At 28.6% G+C, this 17529-nt stretch overlaps 1 protein-coding gene across 1 annotated transcript; it reads left to right on the plus strand.

Moving 5' to 3' along the window:
• Positions 1-8088: 8088 nt before the first annotated feature.
• Positions 8089-15706, plus strand: LOC135923277 (RNA polymerase II subunit A C-terminal domain phosphatase-like). The gene is made up of 9 exons (XM_065457941.1): positions 8089-8311; positions 8356-8515; positions 8558-8774; positions 8831-8984; positions 9035-9390; positions 13975-14310; positions 14407-14553; positions 14613-14787; positions 14850-15706. Exons 1-9 carry the CDS (start codon positions 8094-8096, stop codon positions 15454-15456), a joined length of 2370 nt encoding a protein of 789 aa, XP_065314013.1. The 5' UTR covers positions 8089-8093; the 3' UTR covers positions 15457-15706.
• The last annotated feature ends 1823 nt before the right edge of the window (positions 15707-17529 follow it).

The raw sequence follows: 17529 nt of genomic DNA on the forward strand, positions 1-17529 counted from the left end.
CTTTATTTGATTGTTTTGGTAAAATATGTTGTAAAAATTTAAATATGAATTATAAAAAAATATATTAATACTTTGAATAAATTTGCAGGAAATTAATAATTAGATCGATCTGTGGATGTTAGGTAGTGTTAACCATCACCCAATATTATATTAATCATAACTATAATATAATCTTATAACCATTAACTCATAATGTAAAAATTTTTATAAAAAATATTAAGGCCCGGCCCAGGTTTAACAATCTTAGGCCGGGCCCGTATATATTTAAAAAAAAAATTTCTAAGCCCGGCCCGGATATGTTTAAAAAAAAATTTCTAGGCCCGGCCCGGGTATATTTAAAAAATTTAAAATACGGCCGGGCTTAGGGCCGGGCCTGCAGGTCTCTGAGATTTATTAATATTTTACAACTCTTTATACCTACAGTTTATTTGACGGATATCTTTTTACCACTTTTAATATATATTTAATATGCATTGTTTATAAATGATTTATGGAACGAAATGAAGTTATGAATAAAAAAGAACAAAATCAAAGATATTACCATAATTCATTGAATAAAGGGAGACTAGGTGTATATTGCGAGATGATCAAACCCCCTACCCCGCGTGAATAATTTTCTTGATTTTTTAGCCCCCTTTTTAATTTTGAGGAAGTGCTGAGCCCTATAGCCATAATGTAATCATAATTTTTCAAAGTTGTAAAATTGCAATCTATTTTCACATTTATATTGTTATTAAAGTTAAAATACTTTTTATTGCACACGATATAAATTAACGTTATTTATAAAATTTCATTATTTTATCCCCTTCTTGTAATTATAAAATAAAAAATTCGAATAGTGTTTAAATTTTTTCAGTGTGTACATTTACAATTCGTGTAAAAACCATTTTTATGTCATTGGCTTTATTACTATATTTAGGCAAATTTGAGAGTTCTGAAACTTATGTAGTAGATAATAAACTACATTTTATTAGATAATTATTTATAATTAAATTCATATTCTACAAATGTTATAATATATATTAGAATAGAACATTCTCTTTTAAATATATTTTATCTATTATTTCTTTCTGTGGATTAAAGATGTCAGTCCCTTGTGGCGTTTTTCTACATGCATACTTTGAACTGAACTGTTATTTTTAGAACTAATATTCACATCTTTATTACATTTTCAAAGTACTTCACTGCCGAAAATGTAAATGATAAAATTATTACTATATGAAATTTTAGAGACTCATAATATCTATATTATAATTTTTCGATATCCTAGCTAATTTATATCATGGTGAAGTCATGTCATTTGAACGTCATGTCATCGGTACGTATTTATTTATTTATATTTAAAAATATCAAAAAAAACTTAAAATAAATAAAAATAAATATTTTATTATATGTTTTGTATGCAGAGTATTTCTACAAATCGTTTTATTCTAAATTCAACTCAGTATTCAATTAAATACAATTATATATATGTGATTTTCAGTTTTCTAACCTATAATGCATAGTTTTTATTCGAATCATTCTATTCTAAATTTAATTCAATAAATTCAATTCTAATGGGTCACATTAAATGTTGTTGAGCAGTTTTGAAGTAGAATATAATATTCAGGTAAAATTAGAACTAATGGGTCGCACATGACATTTTAATTACAATGTTGTGGTGAGATTAGAAGTATATTATTTATATTGAAAAAAATATATGTATTTTAGATATCAATTATAAAGGCACACCTAATGATAACTGCTCTGTGGGTTCAGTTCATTAATATTATTCTTAATTATTCTTTTGTTTTTATTTAACCTCTCTTAATGATAGTACAGATGCTGATTTATCTGTCATTAATAAAAGAAAAAGTGACAAGTTATTCGAAACGTTCTAGAAATCATGAAACCCAAATCTAGCAACAATACAAAATTCATATATATATAGTAAAAATGCTTAAATATTTATACATTACATTTTGGATTACATCCATTTTAACTTGATGACATTCGCACTATAGTTCTATTAATGACTCCTCTGCAGACTCAGTGCACTATTATTTTTTAAATTTTTCTTTTGCTTGGAAACAAATAAATATTATATTTATTTTATTTTGTGTTTTTGTTTCTCGTTGTTTGATTTCTAATAAATAGGACTTATCTACGGAATTTCGTTAATATAAACGCATAATAATCCTTAGTCTGACAATTCCTTCATATTAATGTATTTTAAAGCCGCCTAGCGACATTTTATCACACGACACTTTATCATGCGACACTATCATGCGACACTTTATCACGATGACACTTTATCACGACGACACTTTATCACAACGACACTTTATCACGACGACACTTTATTATGACGACACTTTATCATGACGACACTTTATCACTACGAAACTTTATCACTCAGTCATTTGATAACGCGACACTTTATCACGCGACATTTTATCATGATATACTTAAAACTTAATTTATTATAATTGAAAAGTTAAATTTTGATAATATCTCATTTTTTGACTTTCATCATGATATACTTAAAACTTAATTTTATATATTTGAAAAGTTAAATTTTTTTTGACTTTCATCATGATATACTTAAAACTTAATTTTATATATTTGAAAAGTTAAATTTTGATAATATCTCATTTTTTGACTTTTCCGTCTAATATTTTTTATGTTAACGCGACATTTTATCATGATATACTTAAAACTTAATTTAATATATTTGAAAAAATAAAATTTTGATAATATCTCATTTTTTGACTTTTCCGTCTAAATTCCAATATTTAAAAAATTTAAATTAATTTTTTATGTTAACGCGACACTTTATCATGATATACTTAAAACTTAATTTAATATATTTGTAAAAATAAAATTTTGATAATATCTCATTTTTTGACTTTTCCGTCTAAATTTCATAAAAAATTTATATAATTTTTTTTGTATTTTTTTTATTGAGAAAAACTCATATTTTAATTTACATTAATATAATTTTTTTAAACTTAATTATCATCTTATATAGGGAAACAGGAGACATAAGCAATAATTTTCTATTTATACTTTTTATTAATAAGTAACTATAAATCAATAAAACACCACACTTAAATTAATGTGTTTATCTATTGATATTTTTTAAGCTAATCGTTTTTTCACAAAGATTTATAATTTTTACAAATTAAGGTTTTGTATTTACCCATAAATATAATAATATTTTTTTTTCTATATATACCTCAATTTTCTATATTATTATATATTAAAGAATATTTTTTTTATAATTATAATGTTTGAATTAGGATTTACATCGAAAAATAAACCTACCCTTTTATATCAAAATTACGAATATACTAAATTTAGGACAAATAAAAATGAATCAATATGCTGGAGATGCGCCAAATATAAATCTCTAAAATGCCATTCTTTTATTACAACAAAATTTAATGATATCTTAAAAGGTCCCCTTGATCATACTCAGTAATTTAAATTTTATTATAGGAGCTGAAACAATTACTACCAGGGGCGCATCCGAGGAAAATATTGGTGGATTTCGAACAGGCACCGATAAATGAGTTTAGAGCTGGATATCCACTCGCAGATATCCTTGGATGTTATTTTCATCTAAAACAGAGCGTTAATAGAAAAATAAACGATTTGGGATTAAAAGAGATGTATGAGTCGAATGACGACTTTCGATTGTATAGTAGGTGTTTATCGGCTCTTGCATATGTCCAAGAGGATGATGTTGGAAACTCATTTGATACTTTGGCAGAAATATTTGGTGAATTGAATGGCTCATCTGAGCTAATTTCCTACTTTGAGAAGACCTATATTCGAGGACGTAGAAATCCCAGTAAAAAAAATATTTTTTTTATTATAAATTTATATATTTATAGGGCAACGAAATAACTTTGCAGCGCCTTTATATAATGTAAGACTATGGAATAAACACAATTCCACGTTAGAAGGTGTCGCCCGAACAACAAATTGTGTTGAAGGGTGGCACTATGGAATTCAATCCCTATACCAATGTTCTCATCCAACACTATGGAAATTTTTAGATGGGATACAAAAAGATATGCAGAAACATAAAGCTCTATATCTTCAAGTCGTGATGGGAACAACATCGTACTTATCAAAGAAATATGAAGATATAAAAAGACGATTCAAATTTATGTTTCAAATTACGGATTGTCGGATTATTTAATATTTTTAAAAGCTATTGCCCATATTTCGTGCAATTAAATATATTATAAATAATTTATATTTTTTACTCGTGATATATTGATTTATAGTTACTTATTAATAAAAAGTATAAATAGAAAATTATTGCTTGTCTCCTGTTTCCCTATATAAGATGATAATTAAGTTAAAAAAAATTATATTTATGTAAATTAGAATATGAGTTTTTCTCAATAAAAAAAATTAATTTAAATTTTTTAAATATTGGAATTTAGACGGAAAAGTCAAAAAATGAGATATTATCAAAATTTAATTTTTTCAAATATATTAAATTAAGTTTTAAGTATATCATGATAAAGTGTGGCGTTAACAAAAAAAAATTAATTTAAATTTTTTTAATATTGAAATTTAGACGGAAAAGTCAAAAAATGAGATATTATCAAAATTTAACTTTTCAATTATATTAAATTAAGTTTTAAGTATATCATGATAAAATGTCGCGTGATAAAGTGTCGCGTTATCAAATGACTGAGTGATAAAGTGTCGTCGTGATAAAGTGTCGTCGTGATAAAGTGTCGTCGTGATAAAGTGTCGTCATGATAGTCGTCATGATAAAGTGTCGTCGTGATAAAGTGTCGTCGTGATAAAGTGTCGTCGTGATAAAGTGTCGTCGTGATAAAGTGTCGTCGTGATAAATTGTCGCATGATAAAGTGTCGCGTGATAAAGTGACTCCAAATCTTTAAAGCACAGTTGAATGCAAATCAGTGGGAGTCCACGTAACAGGACCTTTTGCTAATCTATTTACATTAAAAATACATATTCTTTGTAAGAATAGCCTTGGAATAATTGTTAGGTAGGATATTATAATACTTCGTTAACATTAAATTTTGTATAATATGCTATGCACAACCTAAATCATATCCTCAGCGGTTTTTCGTTAATATACACTTTTAATGAACGCATCTTCATTTTAGATTTATTATTCAATGTCATTGATAAAATATATGCTAACAATTGTCATTACCCTCTGATTAGCATTCAGATTTTATACTCTGACACCCTTGTTTTTTCAAGTGTCTTAGAACTGGACTTCTTAAAAAAAGAACACTGAATAACTATCGAATAAATAGACTAATTTTTAAAATAAAATTAATTGCTATGCCTAACTGCAATGTAATTGTGTTTTTATTGTATAAAATGACTACAAAATTTACTTATTATTTTTATAATTAAATAAACATTTATAAAATTATCGTGTTAGAATTATCAAGTTATATTTTATATTTATAAAATTTGATTTTTGAGTTATTATGTATTACAATTTTTGAGTTATTTTTTTTTTACAGAATTATATTTTTAGATTTATAAAATTTATTTTCAGTATAATAATGATGATTCATGATTTTTGGTATATTTTTAGCTTAAAATTATGATTTAAAGTGTGACTATGATATATATAATTTTTAAAAAATATATTTTTAACTTATTATTATTTTGGATTTTTTTAAATAAGATTCAATTCCCTATAAAAAGGTAGCACAGAAATGTAAATTCAATACATTTTTTTCCTTTTTAAATTTATTATGATGAATTAATAAAGTTTATCGCAATATATATCATTGGTTTATCGTTATCAATATCTTTGTGTAATTGTTTTGGAAAGTACATTCTAGTTCGAGGTGGATAACCCAATAAGTAGTGGTATTAGTATATCAAATAGATTCACAATCAATTTAATTTGATCTTATATTATATCGAATTAGAAGTCCAATTTTAATAAGCTCACCAATCCAGTAACTTAGATATCTTATCATTTATATATAAAAAAATTACTAAATTATATCTATTATAGAAGGGTTGTTAAAAAGTTCGATTTGGGTCAATTTTAAAAACATTTCGATTAAGATTTTAGCCAAAACAATATTATATGAGCATGGAGATTTTGCTCATTGATGGCAGAAAGGTTTGTACATTTGTGTGATCTCGATTCTTACATATTATTTTTTTGGCTAAAATCTTAATAGGACCGTTGTTAAAACTCAATATAAATCAGGCTTTTTAATAACATTGTATTATAGAGGCGCCACCCAGAATTATATAGAGAATATATTAATCATAAATGAAAAAAACCTCGCCGCTAAGATGCTGTTAAAAAAAATGATATATAAAAAATTAGAATTAATACTATAAGATTTTGAGAAAAGTTCAATTTAATAATCTAATTCCTATATTTTATTAAGGGAATAATTGTGGAACAAAATGAATTTGTCCAACTACTATTAGATTTGATTAGCTATTTTAGAGCTTATAAAAAATAAATATTTCCTTTATAAATTAGAAATACTCATAATTATTAGCTCTTGTATATAATTTTGTCAGGAAGATCTTAAACAAACAGCGTCTACGTGAGCGGGGTGGGTAGGAACAGTTTGCATCCTATTTTTTTGAGGGGGTAAGGGGTAAGCTGCTATAATGGGGGTAGGATAAATTTTTTGGGGGGTTATCTATTAAATTTTGAGATGAAATAAGACAAAATTTATTGCAGTAAAAATTAATATTATTATAGTATTATTATAATACAATTCATCGACCAAATCTATATATTGCAAACAATCATACACATTGTTTTTCAAATAAACTAAAAATAAATTCTTTATATTCACAAAATATCGATAGTTGGTAGTAGAGATAGATTAATTTAAGTTATTCTTTATAAATTCTTTGAAAAGAGTATCAATAAATAAATAGGTGAAAATAACAACAAAGAGACACCGCCGCCGAAGAAGGCGCAAATTTTTTAGGGGGGTAGGCAAAGGTTTTTGAAGGGGGTTTGCACCCAGTGAAAATCCTATCATGTAGACGCTGACAACAAAACATTGATGAAAAATTTATAATTGGAATAAAAAGTTTAAAAGAAAAGTTAAAACAAGACTATATCTGCACAACTGCCTTATGGTATATTAAAACTAGGAATATCCACAAGCCATCGGGTAGGGTTGATTAAATAATAACATAATAATTATAATTATATATAGCTTGCCAAAGATACATTTGATCGTATTTTCAATACTTTCATTTGAGTTTGAAGCATTTGACAGAATTTGTGATATAATTGTTGATCATACAAATATTGGAATATCTGACAAAGCTCAAACAAATCCATACAGGCCTCTTAACTTTTTGAGTATGATGTGGATATCAAAAATTAAGCTAATGATGATGATAACACACAATTTGAGATGTCAAAAAATTATAATCGGTTGATTTATATAGTAATAGAAGACCCAAATAAAATTAACTGATGATCAACAACCCAACATTGTATCTATACAATTTAGATTATTCCTTCAAAGGGGTATTTTTTTTATCTGTTACAATGAAGCTAATCAAAAATAGTGAAGGTCGAGCTACTATTAACTTACTATCCAAAATATTTAAAAAACTTTATAATTTTTTCTCCTCTAGAGAATATATTCGTAATAAAATAACCTTGAAATCAGCAATAAGTAAGCTAATCCATAACCTAAATTATATTATATTTCATTTTATTCTTTTATAAATATACATATCATATCTCTAATCTCATAAATCTTATTTACCATCATCTTTCTTTAGTTAAATGTAGGCTCCTTATAGTAGAGTAAATTATTGCCAAACATTGAACACTGATCTACTGTAGTGGTCTGGCACGCTCATTAGCTGGAGCGTGGAATACACATTTGTTAATTTATTTGAATATCTGAAATTACGATTACTATCTATTCCTTGCCAACCCTTCCACATAGTTTCGAATAATATTAAAATTATAATTGTTATATTAGATCTACGAATATTAAGCCTATTATTAAATTAATAAATTATATTTTTAGAATATATATTACAAGTTTTCCTTGTGCTATTTTATCCTTTGATTCCTTTGGCTAGAACAATGACAAATTCTTTACAAAAATTGGAAATAAGATTCTACGGATTCAAGCCAAGTACCATAGTCAAATGCAGAGTCCGGGAGAAAGATATAGTACTAAAGGACAGTATTTTTATAACATATAGAACACACGATGCATCTAATCTAATTAATTTAAAATCACCTATAACTGGAATAGTTGACAAGCTATATTTTAAAGCTGATGATAAAATAGAGCCTAAGTAAACAAAATATAATTGAATGTTGTATATACCGCATATATTAGCGAAATAATAGCAGTCATTTTACCAGGATGTCCTCACCCAACTTTGCTTAAAGATACCTGTGCTATATGTGGATCTGCAGTTGATATAGATATAAGTAAATCTGAACAAAACTATGTCCCACTTGTTCATAAAATTCCTGAATTAACAGTTAATAAAGAGGTTAAAATAATTTAAATATGTAATTGTAATTATTTTTTTTAGCAAGCTATAATATTAAGTAAAGCAGATGAAACTAGACTCCTTAAAGAAAAGCGATTGGTGCTTATTGTTGACTTAGATCATACCCTAATTCATACAACCAATGATGAAATATCATCCAATCTCAAAGATGTATACCATTATCAATTACCCAACAGCCCACCTGTTTGGTATCATACAAAATGCCGACCTAGAACAAAAGAATTTTTAAAGAATATGAGTGTGTTTTTTTTAAACAATTTTACATGATAATTTTTAATTTACTATAATAAATAGGTACCTATTATGAGCTCCATATATGTACATTTGGTGCTAGATCTTATGCACACACCATTGCTAACATAATAGACAATGATGGCAGATTGTTTTCCCACAGGATTTTATCCAGAGATGAGTTTTTAGACCCTTCATCAAAGACAGCAAATTTAAAGTATTAATATATATTTAAAAGTTTTATTATATAACAATTTATTTTTTAAGGGCCCTCTTTCCGAATGATGACTCACTAGTCTGCATTATAGATGACAGAGAGGATGTTTGGAACTATGCCAAAAATTTAATTCATGTTAAGCCTTACAAATTTTTTGAGTCTACAGATGACATTAATTTACCCCAGGGATATAAACAGCTAGAAGCTAAATGTTCGGCTAAAGTTTCAACATCCATGAATGATTCAGATGATGGATTGAAAGACATCGTTATACCTCATTATACTGATTCACATGAACCTGATAATCCAGATATAATAATGCTTGAAGCACCCCAGAAATCCCCACTAATTGGCACTACAAAGTGTAAAAATCATGAAAATGATAAAGAAGTGCCTATTATTAAAGGTAGGGAAATTTTAGGTTATTTAAAAATTATTTTTTTGTGCCAGAACTGTGGTTCAAATCAAAAATGCTATATGGCTTAGAAATCTTACAGGCATGCATCATTTTTGTTTGTCCAAATAACTTCTATTTTTTTTGGCAGCAAATCTGTTATTTTCCATGACAGATTTTTTTTAAGGTGTCTTAACTTTCATTTAATCAATAGTTTAAAAGATTATAACCTTTATAGTGGATCTTGATCTGACTGAAAATCTTCAACTCAGCTTTAATGTTTTCTTTAAAAAGAAAATTTAACTGGCTGGCGAAAAGTGGATAAATCAACGCATGCACTTTGAAAATAAATATTTTGGTATTCATCTAACTAAATATTTAAGGATAATAGGAATTAAAAAAGCAGCAAAATATTATGCCTTCAAAATTTATTATTAGCATGATTGTTCTTTCTAATAGTTAAAACTGAAAATTTAATATTCTATTAAGTCACGTGTTTGCTAAAGCTCACTCTGGAGGCAAGATTTAGATATGTAATGCTAATGAATAGAAGCAAAATTGTGAATGCAATCCTCAAAATATATCTAACTATTTAAAAGCAAGTTGATTATTCTACACAAAATTCACAATTGAATTGGTGAGCTGAGGGCATAGGCCTTGGTGCAAAAAATCAATGCGTTAGGTTCTTGTGATTTTTTTCTATGGGCTTGAACTGGTCTGGGTCTAACTCTTAACATAAATTGGCATTTCTTTATAATTAAATAATGTATTGGCAACACTTTTTTTTGAAAGCCAATATCCTTATATTAAAAAGATAATTAAGAAATTTAAGCATAAAGATAATTGTATTGTGGCTACAATTCATTTAAAAAAAATTATAGACCGATTATCCAAAAAAGATCCAAAAGCCCTGGTCCAATATACCCCTGATTTGAATTGCCCCCATGAGTCTGTACCCATTTAGACAATTTAATTCGAACCTCAAAATTGGTTCAAAACTCTGTATTAGCATTATTATGAGCTTTCCAGGAAGGTGCCTCAATACTTATCACATTTCTTTACACACATCTGTAGATTGAATCGAATTAGTCATTTTTTTTTACCAATTATACAACACAATTATTGTCGGCAAAAAATTTATTTTTATTTCTTAATTCAATTTTTTTTTAGAAAATTGATAACATACATTTCAAGTAGATAAAATCATATTCAGTTTTGATAATTGACAGAATTCGAAAACATGTGGGTCAAAGAGCTGGGCCGTAAAATAATGAAAATTTAGCAGCATAGCTAAACATAGTTTTTCTGGCCAAAACTAATTATTTCTCTTACGCGAATGTCTATCACCAGTGGCCAATGGAGGATTTTTTACAATATTCATGCAACAATTCCTCATACCCAATAAAAATCTAATTAAACTTGTTGAAATTGTTGGAAAAAAAATCTAGCCATCTTTAATGGCTATTAAGATAGATGGAATTTATTTATTCCTCGAGGAATCATGTATTTCTAACATAAAAATGGCGGCGATTTCGACTTTTATTCACATATCTAGGCTGGGCGAATGGAATAAATTCCCCCTTTGACTGGATAATTGTTATCCCATTTTACAAGCTATTTATGTGAGAAAAACTTTGTGTAGTTTTGCTACCTACTACCCAAAATATTTGATTTTTATTCCCTAGTTGCTTTAACCACCTCTTGGAATATAAAATTATAATAGCTCCTAACCACAATCACTTCTGTTCTACAAGATATGCTTTTACGAAAATTACGTTTAACCCAAAGAAACTTGTAACTGTGTTTTAAAATTTTGCGTTATGATGATTGAGAATACCTGCATGATCTCTTCCCAGGAGATCAGAAATATAGTTACCCAAGAGGGAAACGTGAAAATCGAGAATATTCTATCAACCAGAACTTTTAATTTTAAACGACCCAAAATATTTGATTTTTATTCCCTAGTTGCTATCACCACCTCCTGGAATATAAAATTATAATAGCTCCTAACCACAATCACTTCTGTTCTACAAGATATGCTTTTACGAAAATTACGTGTAACCTAAAGAAACTTGTAACTATGTTTTAAAATTTTGCGTTATGATGATTGAGAATACCTGCATGATCTCTTCCCAGGAGATCAGAAATATAGTTACCCAAGAGGGAAACGTGAAAATCGAGAATATTCTATCTATCAAAACTTAATTTTAAACGGAGAAACGACTTGGACATTTGCAAATGAATAGATGATCGTGGAGTAAAAAATAAAACTTAAGTTTTGGCCTGTTGCCACCGTAAGAGAAGGTATAGTTGGCAACATTCGGATTATATTTTTTTTAGTAGCTCGGACATCACATATAATAATTATCTACATAATCGGATTCGCTTATAATTGATATAAGTTGTCTTCGTTTTATTCGAAAGCCTTGAGCTTTTTCTAAAAAAAACACCCTAAATCAATATTTTAGCCAAAGAAATGCTATCACAGCCTCGAAAATTTCCTGCAGATCGCAGAAAGATGCAAATCTCAGGATAGTTAATAATTAATTTTAAAAAGCGCCTAAATTTTGAAACTGTTTATTTTTATTTCTGTCATCTTGTTCTTTCATCATTTTTTTTTCTCTTTGCAAAATCTCGCTTAATTATTATTTTAACAGTGTTACCAGACTTATCCGTCGCGGCGAGTGAGGAGCATTAAATCCTCGAGTTCTCCCATCTCTGGGACGCGCACGAAATCCGCCGAGGGAAAAAAATGAACAAGTTGGCATCCTCCAGAGTCTATTTTGAAATTTTACAGGAACTGGTTCTAACATAAGAGATCAGGTTCTGAATCGTTAAAAAGTGGGTATCTATATATTTCTTAGAAATTTTTTTAAAAGCAACATTGAAAATAATATTGATAGATGCTAGAAGAGAAGTAAAAGAATTTTATTTGAATTGAATTCTTCAAAAAAAAATCGCCAAAAATGTGGGAAATATCTTAAAGATTCGAAATCTTGATTGATATCTCCATTTATCTAATAGAAAATATATGAGTCTACTTCCCTAGGATCTAATTATGATTATTTTAGAAGATTGTAAAACGAGATTCCCCAAACAGATTTTTAGCGATTCAGTAAGAGAAACCCTAACAAAAGTTCAAATAATTGCAAGGCTACCAAATCCTATTTGGCATTCAATAAGCCTAAACTCGATTCAGCGGTAAAGCAAACAACGGAAACTTAATCGAAACCTATTTCTCCTGAAAGGTATCTAACCGCCCTGGAATCACCTTACAACGGGTTAGATGGGTCATTTGGTTCCTATGGCCTTTCTGAACTCTAAATTTTGGTTCATAGCCCTTAATTTATTAAATTTTATAACCAGAACCCCACTCGAAAATTTCTGGAAGAAAATTGGAATCAGAAAATCCACGTTCCAAATGCCGGAATTGATTGTCCTAAGATTTTTTATAATAATAGCTTTATTTAAAATAAAAAAATTTAGTTTATAATTTTCCTATAATTGTAAATATTTTTATAAATTCCATCGGATAATTTGATGCGGTTTTCGAACTGTAATAAAAAAAAATAGGTTTTGAAGATCTCGAAATTGAAGATTTTCTTAATCATGAAAGATTAGGAATTTTAGGTAAAATTGGATCAATATCCTGGCTAAATCTTCTCAGAATATTAACAATCCTTGAAGAGCATTTCATAACTATTTAAATACCTATAAAATAAATCACGCACAACATTTTGTACGTTTATAATACGTAAATAACTTATAATTTTCCTATAATTGTAAATATTTTTATAAATTGCATCGGATAATTTGATGCGGTTTCGAACTGTAATAAAAATAGGTTTTGAAGATCTCGAAATTGAAGATTTTCTTAATCATGAAAGATTAGGAATTTTAGGTAAAATTGGATCAATATCCTGGCTAAATCTTCTCAGAATATTAACAATCCTTGAAGAGCATTTCATAACTATTTAAATACCTATAAAATAAATCACGCACAACATTTTGTACGTTTATAATACGTAAATAACTTATAATTTTCCTATAATTGTAAATATTTTTATAAATTGCATCGGATAATTTGATGCGGTTTTCGAACTGTATTAAAAAAAATAGGTTTTGAAGATCTCGAAATTGAAGATTTTCTTAATCATGAAAGATTAGGAATTTTAGGTAAAATTGGATCAATATCCTGGCTAAATCTTCTCAGAATATTAACAATCCTTGAAGAGCATTTCATAACTATTTAAATACCTATAAAATAAATCACAAACAACATTTTGTACGTTTATAATACGTAAATAAATTATACTTTTTGTTAGAATTGGTATCAGAAATTATTCTGGAAACTTCTAAAAATTTATTCTTGTTCCGGGTTCGGTTATTGTAATTTTAAAAAAGGGCTTTGGTTCCTGTTACAAACTTACAAATTTGATATTATTTTTGTTTCAATCTAATAATCCACGTGATTTTTGCTTATAAACATCTGTTTTTCGAAACAAATATTTATCTACCTTAAGTAATCATATGTTTTTGAATAATGCAAAATATCATTTATCTAGTTGATTTTTTTCTCTTTCCCTTTAAAACCAGAGTCCATTGTAGAACCAGCAATCAGTATCACTAATCAAGATATCGCACAGGATTCAGATTTATACATAAACCTAACTAACGTAGTTAGCAAGCGAAAGGAAGATATCAAAAAATTGCACTGCGGATCGACTGAGACCGACGATCTTAACGCCGGAGTGCCAGTCATGGACATGACTATGGAAGAATGGGAGGATTCCGATGATTACTTGTATTACCTAGAGGATATTCTTATAAGGATACATAAGCGATTTTTCTCTAAATACAATGGCATTCAAAAAATGTCGCCCTCGACTTACATCGATGTCGACGAAAAATTACCCAGCCTAAAATATATAAGTATGCATTCTATATGTTAACACCTTCAAAAAAAACAAACAAATTTGAAAGGTGTATAATTAATATTCAATTGTATTTTTTTTAAAATTTTAATAGTCCCCGATATTAGGAAAGAGATATTGTCTGGCGTGAGTATAGTATTTAGCGGCGTTTTTCCTAAACATATACCGCTGGCGCACAGTAAAGAACGCAAAATGGCGATAAGCCTAGGTGCTACGGTGACATCGGAAATCGCCCCTAATGGTAATATCGCATTTTCTCCTGGATAGATTGTTAATATCTATTTATTTTTTTTATAAAAGTTACTACCCATCTGATAGCCGCTATCAAAGGGACCAATAAAGTTCACAAAGCCAAGAAGTTGGGAAATATATCCATCGTAAATCAAGAATGGTTGACTAGTTGTTACGAAAGATGGGAGAGAAGCAGCGAAAAACTATTCTCATTGCGCGAAGATGTTTTACTACCAGATAAGACGTTAAATTCTTTACATGACTATATTTAAACAATTTTTTTTTTGTTTTTCTAAAAAAATTTAGGCAGGAAGCGCGTTCATCCACCGACTTTGATCATACCGGAGATAAAACCGTGACTTTGTTTCCGTGGAAATTGATACCGATCGATTTAGAAAAACGGCCTCCAAGGACGGGTTCCTATAATACTCGAGCACTTAAAAGTAGGGGTAATTTAGCAATTTACCCTGTGACCGATGCGAAAATTAAATCCCCTAACAATTCTTTAGCTACCGAATCCGTTTATTTTTACGATAAAATAACGGGTAAAAAGGTCAAACGGTCAAGAGCCCCCGAATTTTCGCAAGGTGGGTGGAGGAATAATCATCGAAATTCTTTTGGCACGAATTTTGATGGTCACTTTCCACCTCAACGCGAGAAGTCGTCTCAACAGCAAAATACTGCTGCCTTTGACGAAAGCATTCTCTTTGGATCCCTGTCGGCGGAGCTCATACAAAATATGGAAGATGAAATTAAGGATGCATTAAGTGAAGATGACGACGAAGAGGTTGTCTCGTACGACCAAGGAGACAATATTCAGCTTAATACTCTAGTTAATAAAAGGGAAGTCGACACGCCAGGGGAAGATACATTTTTGCGGAAGGAAGAATTGAAGAGATTAAAAAGAATATAACATGTCCTTTTAAGAATATTGATTAATTTTTACTTGAATTTAATTCCTACTTGAGCGAGAGACTAGAAAAATGTGCATTTAGGCTGAAGCTACCTATTTACCCATATGGAACGACTTCATTTTTAAAATTCTGTAAAATATATATTTTAAAATGACCAAAAAAATATATTATTTATATATAATTTATTTCTAAATATATATGACGACATTATATAAAGTTTTAAAAAGAACCATATTATTTATATATAATTTTCAGAGAGCTTTTATCCAAAACAGGCTTATTATATATTGTCCTTAATAACAGAAATAATAATTTTATTTGTACATAAATATATATATATACACCACTATTCTTATGCTACGATTTCTTTTTACTTGCAGCGTAATCGTTACCTAAATATGTTGCATAATTTCAAGGTATTTCTTGAAACGGAGACTGCGTTATTCTCAGACGAGAGTCATCTTTTAACTAATAAAGCTCAAGATGCAATCTTTGGTCTGGTTCGAACCCAAACTCAAGATGCAATCTTTGGTCTGATTCGAACCCAAACTCAAGATCCAATCTTTGGTTTGGTTGGAACCCAAGCTTAAGAATGAGTTCGGACCACGAATCTTAAGGTCGTTCCGGAGATTTTTGCTTGTTTCTTGTATTTAGAAAATTTTCTTACTTACGTGCTCTTTATATATTTAAATTTCGTAAAGATAACATTGATAAAGTAAGTAATTACGATTGCAAATATATTTTGAATAATAAATATCTAAATCAGGAAGACATTAATGTGACGGCCATGTTTATTCCGTTTTTAGTCCAGGGATTCATATAAGAGGTCTGCAATGAACAGGATTTTACCAATTTAAAAATTGGTCCAACTAGCGGGTGCTTTAAAATATATTTTTAAAATGATGGGCGATTTTTTGAAGTATCTTTTGGGCGAAATCAGCTAGATAAATGAGGGGAGGGGGTTAACCCCTAATAAACTATGGGCGAGCTGGTTAGTCGGTGAGACCTGAGATTCGTTTACTAGTATTATCTTATTAAAAAGATACTCCCTTTTTTAAAACACGATCCCATGACTTGGAAAAAATTATTTTAGACCGCGAATAAGTGCTGCGCTTGTTTAGGTATATTCGGGGTTCTCAGATTTTCGCAACATACATTTTTTTTTAAAAACTACTTATCTATCTGATGTTGATAATGTATTTTTTTCTAATAAAATTTTAAGCTTTTTAGGTTGGGCTTTTTTATTTTAAAACCTTTCATTCACTCTAGGACAATATATAATATACTTGGGAGGGGGGGGGGGTGGTAACTTTTTGTATGATAATACAAAATCTCCCCACCTTAAAGCTTTTTTTTAAAAATATTTTTTCACTTAAGTTTCAAAAAGAGTGACAACAAATAAATATGACCCATTTTTTTTTCTTTGCATGAAAAGGTTAAGATGTAATCAGAATATTTCACTTAGCGTTAAACTGCTCGTTTTGAGCCCATTTTTTTAAAAAAGGGATAGATAACTCAATATTTCATCCAGAATAATATTAGATTTTGCTCATAGAAGAAACAAAGGTTTAGACTTATATTATCGAAATCTCGAAGCTTAAACGATATTTTTCTGGCTAAAATATTGAGTTAGCCGTTTAACAACACTATATAACCATAACCAAAATTTCTAAAAAAATGGCTTCTCTAGCAAAGAATGTGTTATCATTATGCTGTGCTGACTCCTCACCTTTTCAATCGATTGATAATATAGGAACGAAAGATTTTTTGAAGGTATCAAAATTTATAAGATATATTTCTAGTGTTGTTAAACGGCTCATTTTAAGCCGCTTTTTAAAACAGGGCTAATTCAATATTTCATCCAGTAAAATATTACACTAGCATGAAGATTTTGCTCACAGAAGGAACAAAGGACTAGACTTATATTACCGAAATCTCGAGGCTTAAACAATATTTTCTGGATAGAATCCAAAAAATCAGCCCAAAACAAGTCGTTTAACAACACTAATTTCACTATTAACTTCTATTTAAAAAAAAGAAGCTTTTTTTGGTCTATTTAATTTTTTTTAAAA

The sequence above is a fragment of the Gordionus sp. m RMFG-2023 genome, chromosome 2 (assembly GCF_954871325.1).
Source record: "Gordionus sp. m RMFG-2023 chromosome 2, tfGorSpeb1-WG-v2, whole genome shotgun sequence".
In the NCBI taxonomy this organism is placed as follows: Eukaryota; Metazoa; Nematomorpha; class Gordioida; order Chordodea; family Parachordodidae; genus Gordionus; species Gordionus sp. m RMFG-2023.